General features: G+C 37.0%; 1 protein-coding gene across 5 annotated transcripts in view; it reads left to right on the top strand.

Moving 5' to 3' along the window:
• CHL1 (cell adhesion molecule L1 like) overlaps nucleotides 1-16,426 on the top strand; it is a 279,616-nt gene that overhangs the window by 150,569 nt on the left and 112,621 nt on the right. For all 5 annotated transcript variants that reach the window (XM_069084078.1, XM_069084075.1, XM_069084080.1 and 2 more), the window contains 2 exons: nucleotides 8,224-8,397; nucleotides 12,557-12,662. In XM_069084078.1, coding sequence (XP_068940179.1) covers nucleotides 8,307-8,397; nucleotides 12,557-12,662 — 197 coding nt within the window. In that variant the 5' untranslated portion in view covers nucleotides 8,224-8,306. The remainder of the gene's footprint in view (nucleotides 1-8,223; nucleotides 8,398-12,556; nucleotides 12,663-16,426) is intronic.

Below are 16,426 nucleotides of genomic sequence, written 5' to 3'. Positions count from 1 at the left end.
CCCAGGGAGGCACAGTCAGAATTTCTGCAGACAAGAATCTGGAGGCAGAGTAGCTACAGAAGAGAGAATTGAGAACTGAACCAGAATTTCCTGAGAACTTATAGTGGTGGAGCTTCTTCTGAACAGGATCCCAAGAGCCCAGGGGCCCAGGAACCCAGCAGTCCAGGAACCCAGGAGCCCAGGAACCCAGGAACCCAGGAGTCCAGGAGTCCCCTCCCCCAGGCTGGATAAGGTGATTCTAATTTTTGAACGAGCTGCAGAAGACTGAGGAAGCATGACCAGGATGCTGAGACTTTGTTTGTGGCTTGGTTGAGCCTTGAATTCCTGGGAGCAGAAATTGTGAAGGATTTGAGATGGACTGGACCCTGTGAACTTCAGTGTGGAGCAGGACCTACCCAGAGAACTGGACAAGGAACTGGGAGCTGTATTCCATTTAAGCCAGGTGACAGTCTGGTGAATCTAGGTAGAATCTGGGACCATGGAAGGAGATCCAGGGAATCTGAGAATAGGCCCCAAGTCAAGATGAAGAAAAGACCTTTCCTTGATGACTGAGTAATGATGAAATTGTAGTTTACTAGTGACTTGGGGGTGGAGGGTTTGTGTATGGTACTTGGTAACTGATTGCTGAATAAGTGACTGATTGAGTTCATCTAGTGTGCCCCATGAGTGGAATACTTTGACTATTATATTTTGAGATGATTTTTCTTTGTTCTAAATATTGTGACCTCTTTGGTGAAAACTATGTGGCCATTTTAATGATAAGCTGTTGTGAATAATATATTGTGATTTTCTGTGATAAGTTGTAATATTGTGAATGCTGTACCTTGATTTTCTGTGGATGTTTTGCTTTGATTTGTTATGAAATAAATAGGGTGTTCACCATACTGTGTAATCAGAACCTTACCAGCTGTTCACAGTAGCATTCTTCTGGAAAGCTGCTCGTACATGGAGTTACACTCATCTATAAAATCACCTGGGGAAGAACTGGCAAACCACTCCAGTATCTTTGGCAAGAAAACCCCAAATTGGATCATGAAGAATTAGATATGTTGAAAAAAAGAAATTATATAGATATGTATGTGTATGTATATGTCTGTATATGTACACACACATGCATACATATGTGTGCATGTGTACCCTCACATAACCTATTGTTAAGTCTTCTTTTGTTTAAAGTATTTAGTTGGATTTCTTCCTTCTGAGATCTTTGATAATTGTAATCTTTTTTCTTCCTTTTTATTCTCCTCATTTTTTTACTTTCTGACACCCTTCCCTTTGAGAGTATCCCTGGGGGCTGGATTTCCAATCTGTTGCAGTCTTCTTCCTAGCTGGGCAAGTCAAGATTTACAGCCTTGGTTTCTGCTGTAAATGATGTGAGTGACATAATTTCAGTGGGGAGGAGAGGGGGTGGGATAATATCCCCATTTGAATTAGAAACTCCCTTCCTCAGATTTAGTCAAGTGTCTCACAGTCTCACACAGGTCTCGTGCCCCACTTCCCTCTTTTGCCAGGTTCTCTGGGTTCTGTTAAGACACACAGTGCCCCAGCTTCAATCTGCTCTAGAACTCCTTGCTGTTGTAGCAGCCTGAGCAAATTTCTGCTGGTTGAATCTCTGCTGTGAGTGTGTGAGTAGATTTTTTCAGTCCTCTATCACAATGGTGACCCACTGGGAAGTGGGTAAGGGGCTGCTGAGTGCGTGTTGTGATTGCATTTTTACCTCCTTTGGGTTCTTGGTGACCTTGACCATAGAGACATCTGAAATTGACATCTCTTGTTCATTATCCCTATTGGAGAGGTTCCAGAGCTTATAAAGATCAGAAAAAATGCTAAATCCAAAAGTGAAATCAAAGGACATTTTATATGTAAGCACCACATGAACTTAACAAAAGCACATGAGAAAAGGGCTTAGTCATTTGGATTTGTTTTGTGACAGCTGAGTGGAGGATCAGCTGGAACCTAGAGGACTACCCAGCAGGCTGTTGGAGTAGGCCAGGTGTGAGGTGAAGGCCTGCTCTAGAAAAGTGACAGTGACAGAGGGAAGAAGGGAATGTATGTGAGAGATACTAAGAAGGGAAAAAGGAAAGGACTTAGCAGTTGACTGGATATTGGGTATGAAAAAGAATGAGTTTCTGATGATACCTAGGTTGCAAGCTGGGGTGACTAAGAATAGCGGAACCCTCAACAGTCACAGGGAAGCTAGGGAAAAAAGGAGTTTTTATGGGGGGGGGTAAGGAAAATGAGTTCAGTTTTGGACTCATTTTTGACATTTTTGGGAAAATGTTCTTATTCTGGACCCAGATGACTCTGAAGGAGAAAATGAGACTGGGGACTTTGCACATCCCTCCCTCACTTAATTCACTTAATAGTTATGGTAAATACCATCTCTTTTGTATTACTTTCTTTGTATAATTGGGCCTGCTACTTGAATTCATATTCAAACTCAAAAAGGGTTTTTTTGAGAATCCAACCTAAGCAAGCCCATCTCTTCAGTCTTTTGCAGCATCATTATTAATATTCTCATGCATGTAGGGATTAAGAATAATTTCTGGAATTTGTGTTAAGTGACACTTTTCAATGACCTCAGATTCTTCAACATATATTCTCTTCAGATTTTAATAACTCTTTGATTTTGTCTGCTTTTCTTATCATTATTGATAATGTAGAGCCCTCCTAGCCTTATAACTGAGCTGGTTTTCTCTCTGTCTCTCTCTGTCTCTCTCTCTGTCTGTCTGTCTGTCTGTCTCTGTCTCTCTGTCTCAGTCTCTGTCTCTCTCCCTCTGTCTCTCTGTCTCTCTCTCTCCATCCATCCATCCATCCATCCATCTATATATCTCATGTATATTTCCAAGCTCTTTCCTCACAATATCCCTTTAAGTTAGGTGACAGATTATTATTACCCCATTTTATATAGGAGGAAACTGTATTACTCAAGATCACATAGGTAAGTATCAAAAGCATTAATGAAACCCAGAGTTCTTAATTTTGCTGTGTCACACTGGGCCTTTCTGATTAGGAGTTGAATATGAAACATATTTCACAAAGTTGAATTTTCAACCCTTTCCCTCTTACCAAAGGGGTAGTAGGAGGCTTAGAGTTTGGGCATAATATGCAATCACAATTTAAGGGACAGAAGCAATGCAGACGCCATCTAAATAAACAGAGAGAATTATCACTTCTTGAAATAAGCTGACTACTAAACCTGAGCCTGTTTTTTTTTTCCTGGAATCTGATAAAAAATATGTAGTAATAGTAGTTGCAGCAGCAGCAGCCGTAGTAGTAGTAGTAGTAGTAGTAGTAGTAGTAGTAGTAGTAGTAGTAGTAGTAGTAGTAGTAAGTGCTGGTGATGATGGTGATAACCGATAATAACAATGACGACACTTACCAAGAGAAGCAACACAATGTGATGCATAATTTCTTTTTTTTGCATAAGACAACACAAAAATTACTGCATAGAAGCATTTATTTTTCTTGATTCTAATTCAAGATGAATTAAACATATGGGATTCTTCAACATCTGCTTTTCTTTTCTTTGTTTTTGGTTTTTAGTATCATCATGGGGCAACCATCACTGTTAGATTCCTATTTTCTTGGGAAATAAATCTGGTGACCAGTATATCTGATATGACTTTAAGAACTTTCATTCCCCTTGGGAAGGAAGTTGGAGACTTTTATTATTTCTACAGAATAGCAGCAGGAGGCAGATGGATTTTTATTTATTTATTTATTGCTAAATTTCACAGACAGTTAATTAAAACCTCGCCTGCTCTAGGGCTGTATTGCCAACCACATGGGATTTGAGTTAAATGTCCTTAACATCATCACACATGGGATTTGAGTTAAATGTCCTTCACATAGTCAAGAGGGGCAGCTACAGTTTTGGCTATACCGAAGAACCTTATTAGTCTTTCATTTCAGACTGAGGTTTTTCACCATGTCTATTGGTGAATTTCACTGAGTTCTAGAATGTGATATGAAATTCATTTTTGGCCCAGGAAAGACAAATTGAGATTTAAAATTGCATTTATCTTATGTTGAAAAATGTATATATTCAATATGCAGGTTTTTCCCATATCCTATATGATGAAAGGACAGTTTTTCTTTCTATAATCTGAAAGCTACTTTAGTTCTCTCTTTTGTCATCTTTTAATGTGTCTGTCCCTGCAGGGGGTCAATTTCTCATTACTAGTGCCTTTTAAGTAACATCCTCTCAACATGCATGTCTCTGGTAAATGAAATCAGAATCTTATAAAAAGATAAGGTCACATGTGGAATTAACCATTAAACAACTCCAGGAGACTAACAGCTTTGTTGATGTTGATTCAGACGTTTTCTGCATTGTATGAACAGAAATCAGTATCCCATTTTAATAAGAATACTTTTGACAAGAAGTAGTTTGGGTAAGTGGATGGAATACTGGGTTTAGAACAAGGAAGACATTGGTTGAAATCTCAATAATGGAAAGAGAGATAGAGAAAGAAGTGAGATGGAGGAGAGAGGAAAAGAGACAGAGAGAAAAACAGAGACACAGAGAGAGATAGACAGACAAACAGACAGAGACAGAATGAGACCTAGAGAAAGAAACAGAATGTGTGATCCTGGGAAGTTTCAAGATTCTATGTTGTAGAGAAGATTCCAATAGCTGTATCTGTAAAGGGAGCTCCCAATATCATTGAAGTGAGGAGTCATCTCTCTTTTTCTTTTTCTTTATCTCTCTGTCTCTGACTAGCTATGGGTCTTTATTCTGTCTCTGTATCTGTTTTCTCTCTCTCTCTCCATATATATATATATATATATATATATACATACACACATATACATATATACATACATACACCCATCCCTACATATTCGTATATATAAAACACACACATATTCAACAAAATAGCAAAAAATAGTTTGTCTACCTGTACAACATTCCTTTGAGTATTGAAACAAAACAAAAATAGGAAAATAAAAGATAAGAAAAATGAGATTATAACAAACTAACATTGTACCATAAAAATCTTAAGAAATATAGGAATCTCTAGGGCTTAATTATCAAATTTTTTTGAGTTTCCTTCGATGACAAAATTACAGATCTTTCAAGTATTTCCTATATGAGTTAGCTGAGATTGAGGCTGTCTTCTTAAAACCATTAAAATTCCCACACCTAGCTCATCACCACTGAGCAATTAGTACCTGTGAGCTATTTTGATATAATAATTAGAGGTACTTAAGGATGCTTTGGGAGATTAATGGGAATTTAACATTTTCTCACTTACTTGAATGTCTAATATTCTTATTCCCTGCTTCAGGAAGGGGTAATTTATAGTGTATGAATCTGGAAATGCATAGTTCCTTAATAGCATCAGGGTTTTGAACAATTTGGTCTTCACAAATAAAGGGCAGCTTATTTAACAAAGAAATGAACTGCCCCTAAAACAATCAACATCAACTTTTAATGGAACCAAATAGTAAATAATGAATTGCCATTAGACAGGACCATATAATTTTAAGAAGTTAAATCTGCTTCCTGCTCTCATTTTTTCGCAAAGGGAAAAAGAGACATAAAATGAGGAGGCAAATCTTTCTTCTATATCCATTCTATCTTAAACTGATGTGAACCAAAGCCCTGCAACTAGCCGCCTTGTTTTATGACTGCCAACCCTGTGGGCAATCTTAAATAACTGCTTGTTCTTAAATTGGGAACATCTGAGAAAACTGATGGGTGGAAGTGATACCGTCCACCAAAGCAGTGGATTATAACAGTATTTAAAGGTATGTCTCCAAGTACTGAAAAAATCTCCAGTTGAATAAAGAATTAACTTTACTAAGCTACAGAGATATGATGTAGTTACAGGGTGGGGAACCTGCAGCCCCAAGGACACATGTGGCCCTCTAGGTCCCCAAGTGTGACCCTTTGAATCCAATTTGTTCTGTGAAGTTTGGTTTCAGTCAAAGGTTCACACTTGAGGACCTAGCGGGCCACATGTGGCCTCTAGTTTACAGGTTCCCCACCCTGCAAGTAGGAGGACTACTTATTTGACAGGTTAAAGCTTTGGTCTCAAGTCTCTTTTCAACCTCTTATTAATAATCTTAGGTTGACCACTTAATCTCTCTGAAAGTCAGTGTGCTCAGCTGCAAAATAAAGAAAATAATCATTGCAATCATCACTTCTTTGGGTTGTTGTGAGGAAAATTACTTTATTTTCCACTCAGACCTCTCACAGTTCTTTTCCACACTGTCTCAGTTGGGAATCTTGACATTTACTTAGAAGAAAAAAACAAAAATTGAGGACATTCATCCTGATTTCATACATTTTTTCACTTCTCTTCACCATAATACTATACACCAGCATCTCCCATTCCCCCCTCCAATATCAGACAATGAGGTGTCCCCTTGTCCTTGCTAAGACTAGCCATCCACATGTGTCCTTGGTTTCATCTCCTCCCCACCCCACAGGCAGACAGCACCATCAATCATAACTTCTGTGTCTGATCTTAGAACTTTCTTTGTCCCATTCCTTCCTGTCTGCCTTCAAACACACCCAAGTGATTCCCTTCCTAGGAAGAGGGTAGTTTTTACTGGCTCATACCATGTCCTCAAGCTAGAGTCCTATATGACTCTTCCTTTCCTGAGACAAGCTTTAAGGAAGAAGGAGGAGTAAGGGGGGGGGGGGTGAAGGACGAGGAGGAGAAGCTGAAGTGGAGGAGAAGAAGCAGCAGGAAAAGCAGGAGGAGGAGAGAGAGGGGAAGGGAGAGCAGGAAAAATGAAGACCACTACATCTTTTTCTCTCAATCATTTTTTTATCCCTTTGCAATCTGATTTCCACTCAGCTGAAATTCCTCACTACGAAGTGAGCCATAATATTTAATTACCAAATCTGATGATGTTTATTAAATCCTTGCATTTTTAAAATTTAATTTAAAATTAATTTAATTTTAATAAAAATTTTAATTTAATTTAAATTGTAAAATTTTAATTTTACAATTCTCTCTGTAGGAGAATTGACAACACTCTCATCCCGAATATTCAGTACTGTTTACCTGCAAACCCCAAAAGAGCTTTATCATCTTGTTGTTGTCATTGTTCTTTTTGTTTTCCCCAACTTCTGGGTGAATTTTACATAATATGGGAATTTGGTAAGCAGGCACCCTATGTTTTGACAAATTGTCATATCATACATTGTAGGCATGTTTTTCTTTTCTCAGAGATAATTTGATTTCCTCTATTAATTTTTTTTAAAGCAACCAGGGTTAAGTAACTTACTCAAGGTTACACGGCCAGTTATTTCTGGGTGTGGTGCTAAGTATCTGAGCCCGGATGTGAACCCCAGGTCATCCCGACACTGGAGCCAGTGCTCTTACTCACTGAGCCACCTGGCCACCCCTCCCTCTATTAATTCTTAAGGCATAGAAGAAAAGAGACAGCATGGTGTATTATTAGACTTGGAAAAAGGAAGATCTGGGTTTAAATTCAGCCTCTGATTCTTGCTACTTTGTGACCTTAAGCAAATCACTTAATTTCTCTAAGATTTATTTTTTCTCATCTGTCAAATGAAGGGGTTGGAATAGATGACCTCTAAAATTACTTCCTACTCCAAATTCCATGAATCAGCTCCCAAGCTTAATGGAAGGCGAATTTAAGGGAATAAAGGTGGTTGACATTCCTACCTCTCATAATTTCACCAAAATGAGAATCGTGGTAAAATGGACTAGCCCACATTCATTTGTTTCTCCCTTTTCTAGTCTTAATCCCCTTCCTTCCAGACTGATGACTTTGAACAGCACAGAATGAAAGAGCAAGAATACCAAAGCTTCATATTTGTTATGAATATTAATGAATCAAATAGGATTAGCTACTCTGTTTTAAAGAATTAATGGAAAGGGGTCATGCTAATGAATTGGGGTCATTGCTGTACTGTTTTCCATTCATTAGAACAATTGAGTACTTTCCATTTGGAACACTTCCTTCAGTTAACACAACAAATATTAACTGGCAAGATTACCAAAATCCTATGCTTTAACTGCTCTTCTATTTCTCAGGCAATGTGAGATTGGGTTCCTGTGTCCACAGTGTAATTGATATGGGCACAAGGGTGACGGGTGTGTGCATGTATACAGAGAGCCATGTCAGAAAAAAAAAAATACCTAATAGAATTTATATATGAAGTTTCAGAGATGTAATTATACATCAAAGCATGTATGGTCTAATAGTGTTGTCATTGTTTTTTTGACATTCTAGGTTCAAATCCTCTCCTTCCTTTGGAACACAGGGTGAAAGAACTTCACTCATTTTCTTACTAGACTGCTGGTATAACTACAATTATGAAGATGCAGCTACTCCGAAGAGGATACATTAGATGTCTGCTTTTCTTCATGTTAAAATTCACAACAGCCATTGAAATACCAATCTCAGGTAATATTTAGGACCTAACTAATATTGGTTGAAAAACTATGATAAAAGATAGATTAAAATACAAAAAGCAAACAGAATGAAAGGTAGTTGCAGACAATGGATAGAGAAGCTGTCCTGAGAACTGGGAAACCCTGACTCCATGTCCTAATGCTGGCACATGCTAGCTGTGTGACCTTGGACAATTCGTTTAACCTCTCATGTCCCCAGGGAATTCTCCAAGAGTATTAGTTACATATCAAGGAATGATTTGCATTGTTAAAGGGAGTTTCATTTTTTTTTCCCAACCAGTCATTTCAATGAAGTCCCTAAACTCTAACAAATCACTGTTATTATTTATATTTAGGGAATCGAAAAACTTTTAAAAGTCCCATGCCATCAAATTAAAGATCCAGAGAACCCTATGCTGCTTAGCAGAAATACTCCTGTACTTTTAAGTTGTTTGAAGTTACCCCAACAGTAACTACTCTGTGAGTCCTACTTTTTTTTCATTCTGAAAGACACATAAGTGCCTGTCAGAGACAAGGGTCTAAGATAGTGAAAGCCTGTCCCTCCCGTCTCCTTTGACTAGATCCTCTTTTAGGTGACTTGGTGCTATTCTAGGTGACACAAGCAATTATTCAAAGGTTACTTCAGATTTTAAGCTACTTTCCCTTTACACTTAAAGAAAAGTTTTTAAAGCAATAAATTTTTTGTGTTCTCAGACATGATCTTATCAGTGGTCACTAACAACATTCAAAGAAGGATCATATTCTTTAGATTGCCATGATTATTCATTTTATTTTATCTTTATGAGATATATACATACAAATATACATATGTGCATACATACATCATATATATGTGGAGAGAGGTCATGTAGGTAGATAGAAAGATGAAGATGGATATGGAAATAGATAAAAATGATATAGATACATTATAAAAGTTTGTGTGTGTGCATGTGAGACAGAGACAGAGACACAGAGATAGAGACACAGACATAGAGAGAGATAGAGACATGGAGAGGTGGAGGAGGGAGGGAGGAAGGGGGAGAAGGAGAGAGAGAGCCCATCATCCTAATTTTACAAATATGAATCGGAGGTCACAGAGGGATAAGTGGCAGTGCATGGATTCAACCCTAGATCTCCATCCCAATCCATGTCTTCTTCTACTGTTGTCACTAAGTGGGTCTTGGTGTACTCACCATAACATGGCAACGTTGGACTAAATGAGATTAAAGGGCTCTTCCAGCTCTTAATATATTTTTAAAAAGGGGCTCATTGATTTTTTTTTCACTTTTTGAAAGTGAATTTGGTTTTCTGCTAATTTTTTGAATAGAGAATGAGTAAGGAAAGGCATGTGGTTTCATAGGAGCCCTCTGAGACGTGGCTTTTCTCCTTTTCCTTCCCAGGCCTACCCCATCTGGGTTTGGCCTTTGTAACACAGATCCTGTCTCCTTTGATTCTCCTCCCTCTTCTCTCTTCAGTCATCCTGCTTCTTCCTCTCAGCAGCATCTGCATCAGCCTCAAAGTCATCCCCTGAGGAAAGGGGGTTTCTACAAACTATTGATTATTCTGCACCATCTATTTGTCTTGCTTACTTGTTAAAATCCTCAGCATTCATGGAGTGTAATGTACTTTGAAAACAACTGTTGTCAAATACTGATGGAATGTTTTTGGAGGAACTGAATATTTATACATGCATTTCAGGGACTCCAGAGCCCTCCTTGGAAAATGCAGCTGACTCAGATATTCCATTTGAATGTCAAAGAGTCTGCTGCCTCTGTAATTGGCCTAATTATGGAGAAAAGGGTTTAAAATGTTGAATGTATATTCCTATAAATACCCAAAGGTTATTAGATCCATTCCCTGAATAATTAGCTTTTTCTTAGCCTTTACAAGCTGGCAAATATGAGAAGGAATCATACTCTAATAAACATGGTGTTCACAAGGTATTAACTGATATCTAAAGGATGGTTACCATGATAATTTATTCCTCATCACCTTGAACTATAATGCAGAGCGATGTAATCTGAAGGGCGATAAGGTTGATCAAATTGTGACTAACAATTGTCATAGCCATATAAAATCCATATGCCCCAATGGATATAATTATTCATTTTCTTATTTTATGAACATTTATGCTTGTCTCATGCCTGAAAATTGAACTTGAGCTAATATAAATGGGGAAAGTCAACAGCCAAAGAGACATACACATTTAGTTGGAAGAAAGCTTAGAGATGGTCTAGTTGAGGTAGAGCACTGGACTAGGAGTCAGAAAAACTTGAGTTTGAATCTTACCTCAGACAAGTAGCTATATGGTCCTGGGTAAGTCACCTAATGTTTGTTAGACTTCGTTTCCCCAGCTTTAAAATAGTGATGATGATAGCACCTACTTCCTAGAGTAGTTGTCATGACCAATTATATAGTGTATGTAAATAATTTCATAAATATGAAAGGTTGTATCAATGTTACCTGCTCTTATTTTTAGTAGTAGTAATGATGATGATGATGATAATTTATTTCCACATTTATAAGGTGAACTTATTATTGTTATTATTATTGATGATGATGATTTGTTTCCACATTTATAAAGTGAAATTGTTATTGTTATTATTATTGATGATAATGATGATAACAACCATTCTATATCAGCGATGGAGAAGCTAAAACAAAAAAAGAGGGAAATGATTCTACTAAGGTCTCACAATTTCATATCTTCTTTGTAACTCTGCAGGTTTCTCCTAAACTGCACACTTTATGGCCAAGCAAATCCCTTAATCTTTTTTCAGCCTCAGTTTTCTTTTATATTATTATCCCATTAGCTCTTGGAATAAAAAAGTACTTACCACACAGGATTGTTGTGAAGATTAAGCCAGATTTGAAAACTTTAAAACACCATATAAATGTCAGCTGCTGGTGCATGTGATATTATTTATACTAATAGCTAGCATTTATGCACTGCTTTAAGGTTTGCATAGAGCTTGACTTATGTTAGCTTTTTTAATCCTCACAACAGCTCTGAAAAGGAAATGCTATTATTATCACATTTTATAGCTGAGCAATGTGATAGGTGAACAAAGAGACATTAAGTGACTTGCCTAGGACGTTATAATTATTTAAGGCAGGATTCAAACTTGGGTCTTCCTGACTACAAGTCCTGTATTCTAGCAATTCTGTCACCTCAGTATCCTTTATTGCTACTCTTATTTATGCTATTCCTGCCGCTATTTTACTTTACTACTAACTACTACTACTACTACCACCACCACTACTACTACTACTGTTACTACTACTACTGCTGCTACTACTACTACTACCACTACCAATAACTTCCACTGCTACTGCTACTACTAGTAGTATTACTATTAGTATTACTACCACTATCACCAATTATTTACTGGCTTAGATAACACTCTGATTTTATGCAGCAGCATTCTGGGAACATATTTATAATTCTAAGGAAATTTTGCAACCATGTAGGTTATAGGTTGACTATAGTCTAAGCCCCATTCCCTGACCAAAAGCAGTAATGACTATAATGATATACAGAGTTCTATTTAAATGGATAGAAAACAGAAAAATAACAGGTAGTATAATGTAAATAGCACCAGAACAGAAATGGGAGACATGGGTTCTAGCCTGTGGTCTCTCAGTCCTTCCTTCATTGTATTACCTTTGATCATTCACATCTCCTCTGTGTGACCAAAGCCCCTCATCTGTAAATAAATTGTACTGACTTTTGTAGTCTCTTTCAGCTCTGTCTCTGCTTTTAAACATGGCACTTAGGTTAAGATGTCTAGCTATGCATGTCCTGCTCACAGCCATTAGAAGTATTAAAAAGAAGTCATTAAAAACTCTATTTCATATTTGTGGTTATTTTAAAAATCTGTTCTGCCTACTTGAGTTGAAAAGCTAGATGGCTGTACAGATGTCCAGCTCAAAGCCCTTGTCCATAACTTGCAAGAGTATGTAACAAATTATAGAGTAAGAGAAGACTATGAATAGTAAGAAGGATTTGTAAGCATAAAATGTTCTTTCTCACTGTGGACTGATATTCAAATTTTTGCTGATTCTTTTACTTGTCAAGTATGGTAGTCAGCAAAGATGATTATAGCTCTTGCAAAGTCAGCTTTAACATGATTTTGAAAGTCTAATTTGTAAATGCATATTTTTAAATTTAGTTAAACAGGTCCCAACAATCACAGAACAATCAACAGTACAAGTCGCATTTCCTTTTGATGAATACTTTCAGTTTGTCTGTGAAGCCAAAGGAAACCCGGAACCAACGTGAGTATTACTATACAGGATAAAACATAGAAAATATACATTATCTCTTCAAATCTATTTTTAACTCTGCCATGTTCATCTTGCACTACGTTAGTTCAAATTAAGAGAAGTGTTTTGGAGTACAAGATAGAATCTTGAGTAAGGAGTCTCTTGACTTAGATACTAATCTTGATGTTGTACTAATTTGATGTGTGATACTGAGCAAGTCACCTGAACTCATCAATACTCAACTTCTTCATCTCTAAAATTAGAATGAATTATATTACCTCTAAAGTTCTTTCCCACTATAATATTCTGAGATTTCATAAATTGTGGTGGGTTTATTTTTTTTATCATAATGCGCATATCTACAAACAGGAAATAATTTTGAGAATTTTTATTCAAATGATCAATGAATTAAACTTATTTTTACTATGTAGCAGAAAATAGAGTTCCAAATCATCAATAGTTGTTTAATTCTCTATTCTGTGCTCTAGGCAAATCTTTAAATTGATTATTTGAAGAGAAGATTCTGACCTACATTGAGAGAGGAAGTTCCTCTCTTGGCGCTCTATACAACAATGAAACCACAGTTCCAATAGCTAACTCTTTCCTTTGTTTAGTTCAGCAAATAGATGAGATCTAAGATAATTTAGTGGTGGTTGTTCTTCAGAGATAACTGTGTATTATCTCCCTTCACTCTAGTCTTTTTGCAGGGATTATATAATCCTCATTTTGTTCACCTTTATGACTTCTACTGACAAGAAACTCTTTAAAGTTTTAAAGTAGCTTGAAGCTATAAGAGTTTTAATAGCCTTCTCAAAGTTATACTGCAAAGTATCTAGTAGAAGCAGGACTTGAACAAAGATAATATCCAGGTTATATTTATGATCATATTAGCCTAGAAATTAGGCCCTACATATATTAATTTTCTAGTGTTAATATCCAATGTAATCAAGAAGCAACTTATCTTTCTTGTCCAAATCTATATAGTAGTTAAAGAGTACACTAAAATAACATTTACAGTCATTTGTAAGATATTATGGGATGAGGAAAGATGATGAAGGACTCTGAGCAGGACTAATTTTTTATTTTTTTTTAAGCAATAGGGGTTAAGTAACTTGCTCAATGCTACATGGCCAGTTATTTTTGGGTGTGGTGCTAAGTATCTGAGCCCGAATTTGATCCAGGTCGTCCCGACACTGGAGCCGGTGCTCTTACTCGCTGAGCTACCTGGCCACCCCACTAATTTTCAAAACAATGAAAAACAGTTAAGGAAAAAAGAAATCTACAGAATACTTGACATCAGATCAAATTATGCCAACCCCTCTAAAGAGTTTGTGTTAATAGAAGGAAAGGGAAGACAACTGTCAAGTGCAAAGTGGAATAGATTGATGGGAGAGTAATAATCTAGTTTCATTGGTGATAAAAGAGAAATTGCTATGTTTGGACTGTAATTCATCACTATCATATACACTATATGATGACAATGCTAAGGAAGTTGTGGGACCTCATCAAATACCCATATATAACCCTGTGCAGGAGGTTTTTAAAGGCCTTCAGGAATTAATTCTCAAGATACCTCCATGAAGAGCAGATTCTACATGAATGGGAAATGTTATGGACAGTGCTTTTATAAAAATCAGACAAGCAAGAAGCTATCAGGAAGCAATAATTCATATGCCTACTTTCTCCTATGCATTAGCTCATGTATCCTATATGAAAGTATGGGAAAGTCATGACCAGGCTGTTACAGATGCTTTTTTATATCACATCACATCATTATCATTGAACAACCGTGTGGGAGATGTAGACAATACAAAATTCACTGTGTTTTACTCTCTATACATTTTAAAATTCATTTAAATACATAGGACAATGTAGGCTTAAAGAGTCTAGTCAGGGGCTGCTGGGTGGTTCAGTAGATAGGACACTGGCTTTGGAGTCAGGAAGACCTGAGTTCCAATCTAACTCAGATACTTACTAGCTCCATGACACTGGACAAGTCACTTAACCTCAATTGCCTCGAAAAAAAAAAATCCATTCTGAGAGGTGTCTAGCATATACACAAAAATTCTACAAGATTCTTTTTTTTTTTTAAAGCAATAGGGGTTAAGTAACTTGCTCAAGGTTACACGGCCAGTTATTTCTGGGTGTAGTGCTGAGTATCTGAGCCCGGATCCGATCCAGGTCATCCCGACACTGGAGCCGGTGCTACCACTCGCTGAGCCACCTGGCCTCCTCTACAAGATTCTTTAAGAGCTGTAACAATTTATGTAAATGTGTTTACCAACTCACTAATCACTGATACCAAATGAGATAGCAAACTTGGAGACACATTCACCTCAAATTTTGTCCAGTATGACTGACTTTAAAGACTGAAATTTTCCTTATTGATGGTGAAGTTACCCATATTATCTTGTTTACAGAAGATATCATAAATACGCTGAACTCTGCAATACTACTTGGTACCTTTTATTCAATCCACAACGATAAGCCTGACTATCCACTTTAGAAAGCCAAACTGGATGAAAAATATATAATTCTGAGATGCTACTATGTAAAACAACTTAGCATTTTGGGACATCAGTATTTACATTTTGTACACACACACACACACACACACACACACACACACACACACACTGCACAAATGCAAAATTCTAGATAGATAATGAGCTAGACCCAGCATTATGTAAGTGGAAGTGATCACATAGTATCATCCTTGGGAAATAACATAATGTAACCAATAATTTCAAGATGTTTGATGCTATGAAAATAAGAAAATGATATTTTAATATAAATATTCTCCCAGCATTACTACAGAATTACAAGGAAAAAAAAGCACCACAATCTTATCAGAAGTAAAGTCACAAATAAACTGAACAATGGAAACATTCATGTTTTTCTGAAGTTGGCTTTTGAATTTTAAATGTGACAACTTACATGCTTTAAGTGGTATGATGTACCTTCTTGAGATTATGCATGTTGAAAGAAAAAAATTTTGAGTATAACATTTATTTAAAAAAATGAGAGAAAACAGACCGAAAGCCCTAGTAATACAAATGTACTTCTCATGTAAGGGAAAATGAGAAGATTCTTTCTAATGAGGGCGCCAGTATATACAGTGAATATAGCATTGGGCCTGAAAGCAGGAAGATCTGATTACAAATTTAGACTCTGATACCATTAACTTTATGATTCTGGGAAAGTTATTTCACTTCTGTCTGCCTCAGTTTCCTCACCGGTAAAATGCAGATAAAAACAGCACCTACTTCCCAGGGTTATTGTGAGGATCAAATTTGATAGTATTTGTAAAGTAAGTAGCATAGTACCTGGCAAGGAGAAGGTTCATAATAGTTTTTCCCCCTCCCTCCCTCTCTTCCATCCTTCCTTTCTTCCTTCTCTCCTTCCTTCCTTCCTTTCTTCCTTCCCTCCTTCCCTCCTTCCTCCCTTTCTTCTTTCCTTCCTTTCTCCATTCCCTTCTTTCTTCTTTCCTTCCCTCCTTCCCCCTTCTATTCTTCCTTCCTTCTTTCCTTGTACAAGGAATATATCCTTCTTCAGTGGAAAATGATGAACAAATATGAACAATGATGAACAATCCAAGCATGGGGAGGGGAGGCATAATGATGGAGGTATAAACAACATTGTTATAAGGGATACTGTATCAGTGAAATCATGGACTCACCAAAGCTCCTCAGGCACTCCTTGTTTCCAAGCACCAGTTTATATTTAAGTTGCTTTTAAATTGATTTGTGAAAACCCAGTTTGGCAAAAATGTTGAA

The sequence above is a fragment of the Petaurus breviceps genome, unplaced genomic scaffold (assembly GCF_028583685.1).
Source record: "Petaurus breviceps papuanus isolate PSGF00001 unplaced genomic scaffold, PetGlider_PUasm1.0 174, whole genome shotgun sequence".
NCBI classification, from domain to species: domain Eukaryota; kingdom Metazoa; phylum Chordata; class Mammalia; order Diprotodontia; family Petauridae; genus Petaurus; species Petaurus breviceps.
Note: the sequence above shows the minus strand (reverse complement) of the source record. Positions and strands in the feature narration are given on the sequence as shown.